This window comes from Lepidochelys olivacea (assembly GCF_965140295.1).
Source record: "Lepidochelys olivacea isolate rLepOli2 genome assembly, chromosome: 27".
In the NCBI taxonomy this organism is placed as follows: Eukaryota; Metazoa; Chordata; order Testudines; family Cheloniidae; genus Lepidochelys; species Lepidochelys olivacea.
The window spans coordinates 17,724,573-17,739,708 of NC_140437.1; the positions used below are offsets into that span (position 1 = coordinate 17,724,573).

The window sequence follows — 15,136 nt, forward strand, 5'->3', positions numbered from 1 at the left end:
ATCCAAGTACGTTACCACCCCGTGGAAATCAGTCCTCGCCATGGACACAGGGCAGGGCCGTGAATTACAGCAGCGACTGGATACCAATCTAATCCGATTGCTTCTTCACAGGTTCTCCCCCCTTTTCGGGGTCACATCGACAGCTCTGGGGACTGGAGGTCTCTCTACCCATACAGACGGTGCATTCTGCCCAGAACCAACAGAGCCTTCCCAAACGTACAGCCCCCAGCGCCGACGCAGGTGGAGCCCGTCTAGGCTTCGGAAAGGAGCTCCGTTTCTGTGGCCTGTTCAGTCCCCAGCCTCTCTGCTAACCCTGCTGACAAACTGCCAGTTATTCATAGAGTTTAAGGCCAGACAGGACCGTTGGGGTCGCCAGTCTGACCTGCACAGAGTAGACCCGAGAATCTCTCCTTGCATGTGGCACTTTGGGCAACACAGATATAGGCACTGCTCTGAGACCCACCAAGTTGGTTTTCATCAGTCATGCAAGAGCCATCGTCCAGTAGCAACGTGCGGTCGAGCGGTGAGGGCACTGAACGGGTAACGGGAGAGCTGGGTTGTGTTGTGACCAGTCAGTTGTGACCGTTTCAGTTTCCCCTCCTGTCCTTTGTCTGTCTTATCGAGTTAGACTGGAAGCTCCTTGGCAGCAAGACTGTCTCTCGCATGGTGTTTGTACAGCACCTCGCACAACAGGGCCCTGCTCTTGGCTGGGGCTTCTAGCCACCCAAATAAAAATGGATGGGACTTGCAACAGCACTGAAGAGCACAAGTCACTTTAACCCAGGCTGGATTTGAAACAGCAGCCTAGGAACGAAAACGTCCCTCATTCCAACTTCCCAGCTTCTTCCTGCATTGAAATCCAACGTCAGACAGCAAAAAATCCAGGGTTTACCCGACAAGGAAATCCCCAGTGACTGATCATTTGATTTCGCTGGGATACTTTTGGGTGCAGTTAATAAATAGTAACAGTGCTGATTATTGTATCTGTTTGCTGAGATATTCTTTCCACGGCTCTCTGCTGCACAACGTAAGTGATTAGAGCCTTTGTGGAATTAATCCCAGAAGCCAGAGGGAGATCATGAGAAAAATCTATCAGTAACCATAAAAGCTACCTTTGATTTAGCTGCAGACAAGCTGTCTGCCAGGATACAATTCTGGCCCAGAAGGACTTTCAGTCTCTATCCAACTTCATATTATTTTATAATCATTTATTCTCTCTTTTTAAAGCCCTCTGATTTTGATACTTTAACAAACAAGCTGCATTCGAGTTCGCTCATTTCTTATGGAATTGCACTGGGTGAAGTTCACCAGGTGTAAGAACCGTTCAAATCCCTCTTGAGCCTTCGTCTGAAGACCTAAGGGGCTCTCACGCCCTGTGTTGGGCCCTCTCCCAAAGGGCCATCGTCTCGTCTCCTTACAGCTCCCCCTCAGCCTGATCTCACCTCTCCAGAAGGAGTCCTTCCACTGTCGACCAGGCCCTGCACCCTTTACCAGTCAGACACCAGCTCTGGGCACTGAACACACCAGGAAGGATTTGATCTCGAGGGCAATTTAGTGCTGTCCAGCCTAACCCTGCAACTGGCTTGCATCCCATTGAGTCCAGCTCGCGTTCTGGGTGGTACCCAGCACAGCACAGGATCAGAGCCCTTTGCAGCACTGGACTCTTCAGTTTAAGTGCAGACGGCCACTTCCTCAGCTCATGTGAATCTGTGTCACTCCACTGACGTCAGTTTACACCACCTGGGGATCTGGCCTGATGTCTGGCAGAGAAGAAGGAGCATTTTGCACTGCACTGGTTTCCAGATTTTTCCACGCTCTGCTTTCAAGCTGCACGGTGGAGGTGAGCCCCGACAGGTACAGCAGCACCAACGGAGGGTTCGTAGAGCATCTGCAGCGAGGTCTGGTGTGGGGGGCCCAGTGGGCGCGGAGAGCACAGCAGAACCGCACCATTCCCACTGCAGTTCTATCGAAACGTATCAAATGCGTCTGGCACGGAGCTGACAGCCCTGAATCTTCAATGCATCCCCAGACCAGGCAAAGGGAACCCACTCCGACCCTGCTTGCGTGGAGGGATGAGACGGGCCGGAACCTGGGACCGTGAGCCGCTACCACACAAGCAACAGGACCGGAGCAGGTTCAGAGCCTTTGTGGATCAACATGCTGAGCAGGGGGCTCCCACCGGCTACTCCCTCTCCCAGCCAGTCCCTCCCAGTGAGCCTCCGTGACGATTTGGTAGGACCCCATCTCTAGCCCAGCCCATTCAGGCACGGCCCCGAGCCTGCCCCGGCAGTGTCTAGGCTGGGGAGAAAGGGAGGCGATTGGGGGCTCCTGGTGCAGCACCCCCTGCAGGACGGAACGTACATTACATGTTCAACCGGCAGCGCCAGCCTCCGAGCCCAGGGTGACCAGCTCAAGGCACAGTACTGAAGGGAACCGAGCCCCCCGCCAACGAGCAGCCTCGAAGCTTCATGCAGAACTAATGGCTCCTACCTCCCACCCGGAAAAAGCCACTGATCTGTATTTATTATCGCCAAGGAACACCACTTGGCCGGGAAGAAGGCGCCCTCCCCACACTGACATATCACAGCCACCGTGAGAACTCCTGAGAACAGCTGCTGAGACAGGAGAGAGGTGTGGAGAGACAGCACTGCCCAGTGGTTAGGAGTCAGACCTAGGTTCTGTTCCCAGCTCTGTCAGTTACCGGTGGGGTGATGCTGGGCACGTCCCTGCCTCCAGCCAGGAAATCAAAGATGAAGACTCTGAATGATCAAGCTGACTGTATTTAAGCAGGGGCTCTGTCCAGGGGCAGGGAAATGTATTCACTTATTTATGTTGCAAACTGGCAATTGGTTAATATGCAATTCTGCACCACTGCGAACTGCTGGTAGCAGAAGTATCCAGTGGACACGTGACCTTGCATGCCGGGAGGATACTCCATGTTTTCTTGTGAAGCAGACAGCGATCAGTGAGCTGTAGCTCACGAAAGCTTATGGTCAAATAAACGTGTTAGTCTCTAAGGTGTCACAAGTCCTCCTGTTCTTTTTGCGGATACAGATTAACACGGCTGCTCCTCTGAAACCTTTTATACTAGTTAGACAACAAACAATTCCAGGAACTTGGACCTCCAAAAAGAGAAGCTGCTTAAAAACAACAAACTTTCTAAAGAGGTTCCATTTCAACAGGCAGCTTGAAAACACTGCCCACGAAACACTCGGCATATTTGAGAGGTAACATGGCTGCATGGATAATGCAGTGGACTGGAACTCATGAGACCTGGGTTCAATTCTTGGCTCTGCTACAGGCCTGCTCAGTGACCTAGGGCAAATCAAAGTCTCCGTGCCTCATTCTCCCCATCTGTAAAATGAGGGTAATGATCCTGACCCTCCGTTGGAAAGCACTTTGAGACATAAAGATGAAAAGCTCTAGAATAAAAGAGCTAAGTCAGGACTATGTGTCCATAAGCTCCGAGCACAATGGGGCCCTGATCTGAACTGCGGCTCGTACAAACAAACAGGACGCACAGAACTTTCAACCCATACGCCGGAGCGACAAGCTAAACATCCCCCTTCTTCCTCAACAGAAAGCGGTGCATAGACAATCCAGGAAGTTTTTGGAAAGCGTAGGGGACAATTTCCTGGTGCAAGTGCTAGAGGAGCCAGCTAGGGGGGGAGCTTTTCTTGACCTGCTGCTCACAAACCGGGAAAAATTAGTGGGGGAAGCAAAAGTGGATGGGAATCTGGGAGGCAGTGACCATGAGTTGGTTGAGTTCAGGATCCTGACACAAGGCAGAAGGGACAGCAGCAGGATATGGACCCTGGACTTCAGGAAAGCAGACTTCGACTCCCTCAGGGAACAGATGGGTAAGATCCCCTGGGGGACTAACATGAAGGGGAAAGGAGTCCAGGAGAGCTGGCTGTATTTCAAGGAATCCCTGTTGAGGTTACAGGGACAAACCATCCCGATGAGTCGAAAGAATAGTAAATATGGCAGGCGACCAGCTTGGCTTAATGGTGAAATCCTAGCGGATCTTAAACATAAAAAAGAAGCTTACAAGAAGTGGAAGGCTGGACATATGACCAGGGAAGAGTATAAAAATATTGCTCGGGCATGTAGGAATGAAATCAGGAGGGACAAATCGCACCTGGAGCTGCAGCTAGCAAGAGATGTCAAGAGTAACAAGAAGGGTTTCTTCAGGTATGTTGGCAACAAGAAGAAAGCCAAGGAAAGTGTGGGCCCCTTAATGAATGAGGGAGGCAACCTAGTGACAGAGGATGTGGAAAAAGCTAATGTACTCAATGCTTTTTTTGCCTCTGTCTTCACGAACAAGGTCAGCTCCCACACTGCTGCGCTGGGCATCACAACATGGGGAATAGATGGCCAGCCCTCTGTGGAGAAAGAGGTGGTTAGGGACTATTTAGAAAAGCTGGACGTGCACAAGTCCATGGGGCCGGACGAGTTGCATCCGACAGTGCTAAAGGAATTGGCAGCTGTGATTGCAGAGCCATTGGCCATTATCTTTGAAAACTCGTGGCGAATGGGGGAAGTCCCGGATGACTGGAAAAAGGCTAATGTAGTGCCAATCTTTAAAAAAGGGAAGAAGGAGGATCCTGGGAACTACAGGCCAGTCAGCCTCACCTCAGTCCCTGGAAAAATCATGGAGCAGGTCCTCAAAGAATCAATCCTGAAGCACTTACATGAGAGGAAAGTGATCAGGAACAGTCAGCATGGATTCACCAAGGGAAGGTCATGCCTGACTAATCTAATCGCCTTCTATGATGAGATCACTGGTTCTGTGGATGAAGGGAAAGCAGTGGATGTATTGTTTCTTGACTTTAGCAAAGCTTTTGACACCGTCTCCCACAGTATTCTTGTCAGCAAGTTAAAGTAGTATGGGCTAGATGAATGCACTATAAGGTGGGTAGAAAGCTGGCTAGATTGTCGGGCTCAACGGGTAGTGATCAAAGGCTCCATGTCTAGTTGGCAGCCGGTGTCAAGTGGAGTGCCCCAGGGGTCGGTCCTGGGGCCGGTTTTGTTCAATATCTTCATAAATGATCTGGAGGATGGTGTGGATTGCACTCTCAGCAAATTTGCGGATGATACTAAAGTAGGAGGAGTGGTAGATACGCTGCAGGGCAGGGATAGGATACAGAGGGACCTAGACAAATTGGAGGATTGGGCCAAAAGAAATCTGATGAGGTTCAGTAAGGATAAGTGCAGGGTCCTGCACTTAGGACGGAAGAACCCAATGCACAGCTACAGACTAGGGACCGAATGGCTAGGCAGCAGTTCTGCGGAAAAGGACCTGGGGTGCAGTGGACGAGAAGCTAGATATGAGGCAGCAGTGTGCCCTTGTTGCCAAGAAGGCCAATGGCATTTTGGGATGTATAAGTAGGGGCATAGCGAGCAGATCGAGGGACGTGATCGTCCCCCTCTATTCGACATTGGTGAGTACTGTGTCCAGTTTTGGGCCCCACACTACAAGAAGGATGTGGATAAATTGGAAAGAGTCCAGCGAAGGGCAACAAAAATGATTAGGGGTCTGGAACACATGACTTATGAGGAGAGGCTGAGGGAACTGGGATTGTTTAGTCTGCAGAAGAGAAGAATGAGGGGGGATTTGATAGCTGCTTTCAACTACCTGAGAGGTGGTTCCAGAGAGGATGGTTTTAGACTATTCTCAGTGGTAGAAGAGGACAGGACAAGGAGTAATGGTCTCAAGTGGCAGTGGGGGAGGTTTAGGTTGGATATTAGGAAAAACTTTTTCACTAGGAGGGTGGTGAAACACTGGAATGCGTTACCTAGGGAGGTGGTAGAATCTCCTTCCTTAGAAGTTTTTAAGGTCAGGCTTGACAAAGCCCTGGCTGGGATGATTTAATTGGGGATTGGTCCTGCTTTGTGCAGGGGGTTGGTCTAGATGACCTCCTGAGGTCCCTTCCAACCCTGATATTCTATGATTCTATGAAATGCAACTGGTTGGTTTTGGCTGTAAGCGGTTTCATTGAAATCAGCGGAGGCAGAAACAGGCCTTACAGAGTGGGAAGCCTTACAGAGAAACTGCGGAAAAATGGGCAGGAAGTTGCAAACACACTGGGTAAATGTGAAACAAGGGCTCTGGTGAAGAGCTTCGCGTCAATGGATGCATTTTATGGTCTAGCGAAAGCGAGGAGCAGCAGGAAAAGGCCTTTGAAGAGAACTGAGGTGCTCCCCATTCGCAAAACAAAATGAGAAACACGAAGTGACCCAACCGTACAAGAGTTTGATAGAAGAATTCTAGGTGGAAAACCAGGACACCTCCATGCACCGTCTGACTGGGACTGTACGAGGAGCTGCTGCACACGATGGGAATTCTCTGCGAAGGACTTTACATCACAGTACCATATGGCACCAAATCAGATGTACTAAGCACAACCCAGTGGCTATCTGGACATGGAGAAGTGAAAGAGCAATGCCCACCAAGTTCTATTCAGGACAAGCATGATGGCTGCCAGCTAAGATAAGTTATGCAGCTGTGAATTTGGCAATAAATACAGGAAGCAAAAATGGAAAACATGAACTCCCTGATAGCCCTGGGTCTAACACAGGTGCAGAGCTGTTTGAATTAAATGGAAAGATTACCTCTTGGCTTTTAACTGAGCAGTTTATGGTATAAACATATCAAGTGACAATGTCACAGCAGGTCACAAATCACTATTTGCTTACCATGAGACTCCAAATGAGCTAACAACAGACAACGGCACACATTTCACCAATGACCCGTCAGCAGTCCACTGACCCGTCAGTGCAAACACCATGCTGAGCCCTGATGACGCACAGCCAAATGGAGCAGCAGAAAAGTACAAATGGCAAAGAATTTAACATAAAAGACAGCTGTGGTGGATTTAAGGGATCTACGTTTAGCATTGTGTGAATACTGCACAGTACCTCACGGTGCTTTATTAAGGTCACCACTTCCAAAACCCCTGGGCAGAAGGATTGCAGGAGAAACTTTTCAGAAGCACCTAGGTCCTATTGATTTCCAATGACTTCCACTGACTTTTCGCTTTTGAAAAGGGACATTTAAGCAGGGTCAGGCACCTCTCGAGTGTCCCCTCCTGGCCAGGGATGGCTATGCAGCACCCAGGTTTGTCACAGGACCAGCTCTCGCTTGACAATTCATTTCTCCCCACCTGGTGCAGCAAATAGGTCGTGTCACGGGGGAGTGGGGCCCATTTCCCCTTCAAGGGCCAACCTGCCTGTGACAGTGATGTCGGTGCTTGTGAAAACTGACCCTTCACCCTTAGCACCAACACGGAATGAGTTTCGCCAGCCGAAGGTAACCAGCATGAGGTAGTTACAAAAGATGGGTGTGCTGGGAAACTAGATCATAAAATGACGCCACTAAACAGGTAGCCCTGTCGCCAGGGGAGGAGACTGTCCGAATCCAAACAGGGCAACCTGGCCACGTAACAGCTACACCATCCCCCAGGGCGGCCGGCATGGCCATTCCTGTGCACAAAAGGCCAGAGGTGCTGGGCCAATGTGTTCAGTGGGGGGGCTGAGAGCCAGTGAACCAAACGCTCAACCCTGGATATGATGGAAACCACGTCCAGCCAGGGGGCGCGGCAGCCCCCACAGCACCTCTAGTTCCAGCAGCTGCGCAAAAGGCACCCAAACCAAACCAGAGCGGCTGGCGACCGCGTTCGTGTACGCACGGGAACAGCACGCGGACACCGAAGAGCGGCAAACTCAGGCCGCACGGTCACCGAGACATCTGGGTTCAGAGATCCTAGCGAGCGACCGGCGTCCAATAGGAGGCAGAGACGCTCCTTTATCTGGGGGCTTGGGGTATCCCCCTAACTCCCACCCCCTGATTGGCTGGATTTGTTGGGGCAGGCTGGCGATGGCCGAGACGGTAGGTTTTTATATGCAACAGCAGTCGGAGTCCAGGGCAGCAACCCCAGCCACGCAACCGGGCCGTTCGTCACTCCAACTTACGCCCATAAGGACAGGGGCCGGGCGACAGAGGCAAGCCCTTCCCAGCGCCCCCGGGCTCCAGCTGCCCTGCCGGTAGCCCTGCCGGCCGACCCCTCACCTTGGCCCATCGGCATCTTCCCTTTGTTGAGCTGCTTGAGGCGTTTCTGGTGGGATTTTCCATTGTAGTGTATCTGCGCCTGGGCAGGCGAATTGAGCTGGATGTTACAGACCTCGCACAGCGTGAACGACTGGTGCTTCTTCTCCCGCTTCGTGCGCTGCTCCGACTGGCTCCCCGCCGTCTCGGCCAGGTGGGTCCTGTTCTCAGCAGAGTGGGGCAGGCTCAGCGGTCGTTTCATATCTACGGGAGGAAGCACAACCCCCACCCCCAGTGAGCGGGTGCTTGGATTTTAAAGGGACTGAGTCCAGGCAAGGTGGGAATTACCTTGCACTGACAAGGCAGGTTTAGGTCACACACCTGCCTGGCTTCTCTGCCTGCCTAGGGTCTCGCTCTGAGTTGGGTCTAAGGAGAAGGGGTACGGCAGAGGCTCCCAAAGCAACAGGAACAGCCTTCACAGCTCAGGGAGTTGGCATTAGGCATGAGGCATTACCTAATGCATAAGCTGTGGGTAGCTGTGCATTTCCGGGAGGATACAATGGGCTTGGGATGGGGAAAGACGGAACTTCCCTAAAGTTCCCTGACACCAGCAACAATCCTGGTGTGAATGACAGACCTCTAAGCTCCCCAGGGATGGCCGGTGTCCTCTGGCTTTCTGGAGGCGAGTAGCTAATCTCTCCCAGGGAGCAAGCAGAGTACAAGAGGCTCCTGCCTGAAGCCAGCTCAGCGTCCACTGCAAGGACATCGTTTACTTGCCTGTGCTAAATGGGGGGTTCTTCACCCACCCTCACGCCCATCACAGCCTCCTCTTTTGTGGGGCACTGCTTTGCACTCACAGCTAATCGCACCTGCCAGCCCAAACCCTTCCATTTGGCCCTTACGTCCCCAATGCCGCCTCTGACACTGTGGAGGTGCCAAAAGGTAAGATCTGCAGCTCCGACTTGGAGGCCCCTTTAAATAGAAGGATGGCCGCCCCCACCACACGCTTCTGTGCCGTGTGTGGTCTTTCCCCCTTTCAACTCAAACACTGGGCTGAGCTGGGGGTTGGTTTTTTGGGGTACTTTGGCCATGTTTGGTGGAGCTTGAAATCATCTTCGGTCCGCAGGCATCCCCGTGTCTGGGGGGTCGGCAGGAGCTAGCCCTGCACAGGATAGTTGAGGGGGAGCCGGGAAACCGCTCCCAGGGAGGAGCTCGTTCACCCAGTGGTGCTGTGACAATGAAAAATGGTGCCCTCCGAGATGTGCCAGCACTGAGGGAGCAGCTCGGCTGCACCCCAGTTTGGGGGCCCGTGGAACATTTGCCACCCTTGAAAGGCGGGCCCCGAAAAGGTGAGAAAGATAGAGCCCCAGCTGGTGTTTATCACTCACACTGTACAGACAGCCTGAGACACCTCGGGGGGAGCGCAAAGACCAGCTGGACAGAGGGGTTCTGCTACTGTCTGTGGGACACGAGGCAGGTCCCTGCATCCTACTAGACAAGCTCGTGCCTGAGACCAGGAAGCGTTATATGGGATCGACTGGCTCAGCAGCAGCTACTCAGCCCGGGGGGGGTCTAGTGGTCAGAGCACAGAACCGGGCACTTAGATTCATCCAACTAAAGGCCAGAAGGGCCCATTCTGATCATCTAGTCTGACCTCCTGGATGTGACAGAGAATCGGGGATTCCTGTCACTTCAGGTTGAACGTAAGTTTGTATTTCTCCTTGCATGTTCTATCCCTTTCCCTGCCCTTTGTCCATCTTGTCTGCTTAGGCTGCACGCTCCTTTGGACAAGGGCTGTCTATTATTCTAGGATTGTACAGCGCCTAACACACTTGGTCCCAGCCTCCCGCTCTAACCCACTAGACCCCATTCCCCTTCCTGACACAGAGCCAGAACCCAGAACTCCTGCCTCCCAGCCCCCACCCCAAACTAACCCACTAGACCCCACTCCCTCCCAGAGCCGGGGAGTGAACCCAGGAGTCCTGGCTCCCAGCCCCTCCTGCTCTAATCCACCAGACCCCACTCCCTCCCAGAGCCGGGGATTGCTTCAGTTTCTAGCCTTTAGTCCGTGACCTCCAGGCTCTGTTCCTGGCTATGTCCTGAATCTAACCTGGGGCACTCGGACAAGCCCCTTCACCAAACAGGGACACTGTGTTACCCAGTCAGTGGCGGGGTTGTGAGGCTGAAGGCTCTTAAAAGCCCTTTGCTGAAAGATACTTGTAGCAGGGCTTCCCAGGTCTGGCTCCAGGCCCTGCCTCAGTTTCCTTCCATTTTGCCTCAAACAAACCACGGCAGCTGGTGTTTCTGCCACACTTCTCCCCTTGTGGGTGTTGTTTACCCCCATCAAACACTCCACAGAACCATCCAGCCCTCATATCCCCAGCGAGCCACGTCAGCAGCTGCCACTAGGCTCAGAGAGGCTTCCTAGCGCTTTATCAGGGCTTCCCCACCCGCCCGCCCTACAGTCCTTTTCAGCCCTCCCAGCTGGGCTCCAGATCCCTGTCAGACCCTGCTGCCGAGCCTTCCCCAGGCCCCTTGCAGAGACCTCACTGCTTGGGAGCCCCAGAGAACTGGACCCCCCTGGCCTTCAACTCCCAGCAGGCCTGGTTTCGAGTCACCTGCTCCCATCCCTGGAGTCCTGGGAACAGTCCCGTCACCAGGGGGGCGAGCTCCACCTGGCACAGGTGAGGACGGTGTTTTTGTAAGCACCGAGCAGTAGCGGTGCTGTTAATACAGGCCCAGGACGACACCCCTTACCGGGCCCATTCAGGAGCCCTCCGCCGGGCAGTGCTGCTAACCCAGGAGCCCTGAGCCCGGCGGCGCTGTGTCCCGTTAGCGAGCTCTCGCGGTGACCAGCGCAGGTCAGAGGCTGCCCTGCCCTGCCCGGCCCCCTGGTCTAGAGGCCTCCCCCACCCTATCTGCAGAGCCGGGGTGTCTCCTGTCAGGGTCACAGAGTTCCAGGCCATCTCGTCCGACTTCCTGTACGACCCAGGCCTGAGCCTGTCCCCCAGCGACCCCTGCACCGACTCCCTCTGCTCCGAAACGCTTCTCTAGGCCTCTCGGAGCAGGGGAAGGGGGAGAGGAGGTGACTGACAAAGAGACCCATGACCTCCCCTACGCCCTCGCCAACCCCACACGCTCTGTGGGGCTCCCTTTTCCAGAGCCCACCCTGGGACGCCCGCAGAGCCAGGTTTTCAGAGACGTTGAGCCCCTCCGGCGGCTCTGGCTGGCACAGCTCACGCCCCGCTCAGCTGGAAAGACTCCCAGCAACCGCTGCACTGGTGAAATAGCTTAAAAACCCTGGGAGGAGCAGCAAGAGAAAGGCACTGACCGAACCCACGGTCTGGGCCGTCCCATCCCGAGCGCCCGTCCTGCTAAGCGGTAACAGAACGGTTCAGCAGCTCTTCCCTTGCAAGGGCGCAGCACCTCCCAGCAGCCTCAAGAGGGAGCAAACACTCTCCTTTTCCCCCTGAGATGGCAAAAGTTGTAAGTGTGCCTAGCTTGCTGGAAAGGGAGCAGGGTGGGCAAGGCTGGGACCAGGTCTGGCAAATGGCAATAGGGGGCCTTGGAACCCCTTGGGACAGAGTCACTCCCCCAAGACCCCACCCCGTTGTCCCACCCTCCACTAGGAGTGGCAGGGGCTTCCCACCCCAAGAGGCCAGGGCAGCAACACGAGAACCCCAGGGAAAGCAGCAGGAATGGCAGCAGGGGGTGTGGGAGGCAGCATGTACCCACCAGCTGCTTGTCCCTGCTGGAGTGGGGGCTATGCCCACCGCACTCTCCCCCTACTGCCACTCACACAGTCCTCTACTGGGTTGGGGTTACCAGCACCCCCCAGAGCAGCGGTCTTGGAGTTAACACCCTCTTGAAATGCACTACACAGTTCAGAGCAATTGTCTCAGGCTCTCTGCAAACTCAGGCAGATGTTGCCACATCGGTGACACTCGAATCACATTTTCCAGCCTTCCTTTGCAAGTATAAAAGCTAGTGAAATGAAGGCTGAGAGCCGGTGTACTCCCATGACTCCAGGAGCCAGGGTCTGTAGTACATGTGCTATGAGACTTAATGCCCAAATTATTATTATTATTATTTTCTGTACTGTGTTAGCACCTAGGAGTCCAGGCATGTGCTAGGTGCTGTACAAACATAGAGCCTATGTTTCTATCTCATGCACCGTCATGAAGTCACAGCAGGCTGCAAAGGGGAAATCCAAGGAAGCAGCAGCAGCCAACACGTCTCCATGCGGACGTGACTGGACTCACACCTCCAATGGAGGAGCAGGGGTGCAGCATCCTGAGCTAGTCATGGCTGCAGGGGAAGGAGCAGGGCAGCAGTAAAGCCGAGGCAGTTAACACGGCCCTAGTGGAATAGGAAAAGCTCGTGTGAAGATACTGGGAGAGAGGACCAAGGAGGCCCATTAATCAAGGTAGAAGACGACCTTGGTAAAAGACGACCTCTCAATTAATCCTGGTCTGTACACGGCTGGGTGACCGTCCTGAACCACCCTGTTCGAAGCGGCCTCCCAATGCCAGGGAAGGAGTCGTCTGGACAAACAGGAGATAACAAAGCACGTGTCCCTTGGCAATAATGGGGACGGGAGAACATGGGGCATGGCCACTGGCCTTGCTCAGCGTCACTGTGCAGCACACTGTGGTTCATGCTAGGGCAAAGCAAGCGTGAAACACCATCGTCCTGACTCGGCAGCACATCACACTGCCTGCTGGCAGACGCAATGGCACAAGGCGGCAATGGTGAACTAGGCTGCGGGGAGGCACAAGTGGCAGGGGATGGGCCATCTGCAGCCTGAGGCCTGCAGGGAAGTGGCTGCATTCACCCTGAGCCAACGGTGACTCAGAGAGCTCCAGTCAGCTTCCAGCAACGCGCTACACCTGGGCACGAAGCCATCGCCCCCAGGGAGCCCAACCGGTACAGAACATCGCAGCACGTCCACCTGCTCTACGCCCCCTAGGCCAGCCCTCCAGGGACCAGCAAGTCACGGGCAAGGTCTTGGCCTTTATCTCCAAAGCTAAGATCATCTGAAGCTCCAGGACAAGGAACATGGTGGACAACCCCACGCTCCAGGCACAGGAGAGCTGTCCGCAGCACGGACACGGTGCTTTCCCAGGGACCAGTGTGAGACAGGAGACGAACGTCTGTAGAGACCAAGAACCATCCAACCTTGCAGCACCATCCTCTCCAAGCGACAGGCGCGCTGCTCCGACCAGCTTTCGCTCACACACACAGCATGGTGCCCACATCACTGCCCCCAAAATAAAACCCCAAACAAACAGCAGGCTGCTCCCCCACTTCTCCCCTGGGCAGAGCGGAGAGAAGTGACTGACATCAGTCACTTGAGGTCCGTCCGGTCACTTAATGCACGACGGAAACGTTCTCAGAAACGACGGCGCTAAGGGTGGTATAAAAACCTTCACAGAACAGAACATGGTTAGATGAATTAGTGATAATTACACGGAACAATAATTAGAACCGTACTGTAATGCCACTCCACAATACAATCAACCTTATGGTGTGGGCGATGGGGGCGGGGGGAGTTATCCATCATTAGCCCACTTCAGAGCTTTCCCAATATTCCCAGGCCCAGATATATCTCAATCACAACAAACTCCAGAGGAAGCCTGGGCGGCTCTCGAGCTGTAGAATGAGCTATGGTGCTTGGAGAGGCCTGGAGCTTTGCTGTTCCGCTGGACACAGCGGACACGCTGGCTTCTGGTACCTGCTTTGGGCCCAGGGAGGTCTTGTCTACAGAAGCATTGTACCGGCTTCACTACAGCTGTACCGTTCAAGTGATACAATCGGGCAGGCTCGTAATCCCTAAATCCTTATTTACCCAGCTACACAGGCGGCTGTGTTTTGAAAACCGCTGCACCCTGGAGTGAATGGGAACTGGTGGGTATGTGGCACTGCTAAAAATCGGGCCACTTATTTTGGTGGAGGGACTCAGGAGCCCACCGCTAGGCTAATTTTTTCAGACTCTTGCTCGTGAAGTTGGAAAGAGCATTTGTCATTGTCACGGAGTCCCTGGGCGATGCTCTAGAACTGCTCCCCATGAAGCCAGGCAGGACTCTGGGGCAGTCTCCTTTCTGTGAGCAGCCTGTCTGCAGGACACACAGCTCACCCGGCTTCCACCTTCCTGGGCCTGACCTCGGAGCATTCAGCATCCTCTGCCCCTCCGTGCGCTTCCCACAGCAAGTCCGCCCAGGCGGGGCTCCCGGGGAAGCCAGAGGGTCCTGCCCCCCAACTCCGCAGTCAGACGGGACTCCCAGCCAGCCAGTAAAACAGAAGGTTTATTAGATGACAGGAACATGGTCTAACACAGAGCTTGTAGGTGCAGAGAACCGGACCCCTCAGCTGGGTCCATTTTGGGGGGCAGTGAGCCAGACAATCCCATCTGCACTTCACTCCATGTCCCAGCCAGCCCCAAACTGACTCACCCTCCAGCCCCTCCTCCTCTGGGCTTTGTCCCTTTCCCGGGCCAGGAGGTCACCTGATTCCTTTGTTCTCCAACCCTTTAGCTCTCACCTTGCAGAGAGGGAAGGCCCAGGCCATCAGTTGCCAGGAAACAGGGTGTCGGCCATTCTCTGTGTCCAGACCCCTGCACACACCTGCCCTCTAGGGCTCTGCAATGATCTCACACCCCACCCCCTACATACTTAAGAACTGCCTAGGGGAAACTGAGGCACCCCCACACTATTCAGAGGAAACATTAAGAACAGTCCTGCTTCGTCACAGTCATCTCTCATGAGTCTATCACGAGTCTCGTGGCATTGTGGGTCTTCCCTTAAGTACCTACCCCTGGTGGAGGAAAACTAAACCGTGACCTCCTCCAAAGGCTCAAAATAAAAGAACCCACAATGTATTTAAAAAAAAAAAAAAACTCACGATTTTTAAGCCAGTCTCGTGATTTTTGACTCATGGGTTTTGAACACTTGTGATTGCCATAGGTGCTGTGGAACGGAGTTTTCCTGCTGCAAGAGCAAGGAGTTAAACAACAAAACCGTTGCTCTGCCAACTCTGGAATCCTGCAATGTACGGTACCTAACCACTATGCACGATAACCCATGGTGCCAG

At 53.8% G+C, this 15,136-nt stretch overlaps 1 protein-coding gene across 2 annotated transcripts in view; it reads right to left on the bottom strand.

Annotated features, from left to right (window-relative positions):
- LOC311513861 (zinc finger protein 385C-like) overlaps positions 1 to 15,136 on the bottom strand; it is a 195,395-nt gene that overhangs the window by 113,540 nt on the left and 66,719 nt on the right. Inside the window, exon 2 of one of the 2 annotated variants that reach the window (XM_084616005.1) lies at positions 8,072 to 8,311. In XM_084616005.1, coding sequence (XP_084472131.1) covers positions 8,072 to 8,311 — 240 coding nt within the window. Of the gene's footprint in view, positions 1 to 8,071; positions 8,312 to 15,136 lie in introns of those variants that run through there. The other variant, XM_084616004.1, reaches the window with a different exon arrangement.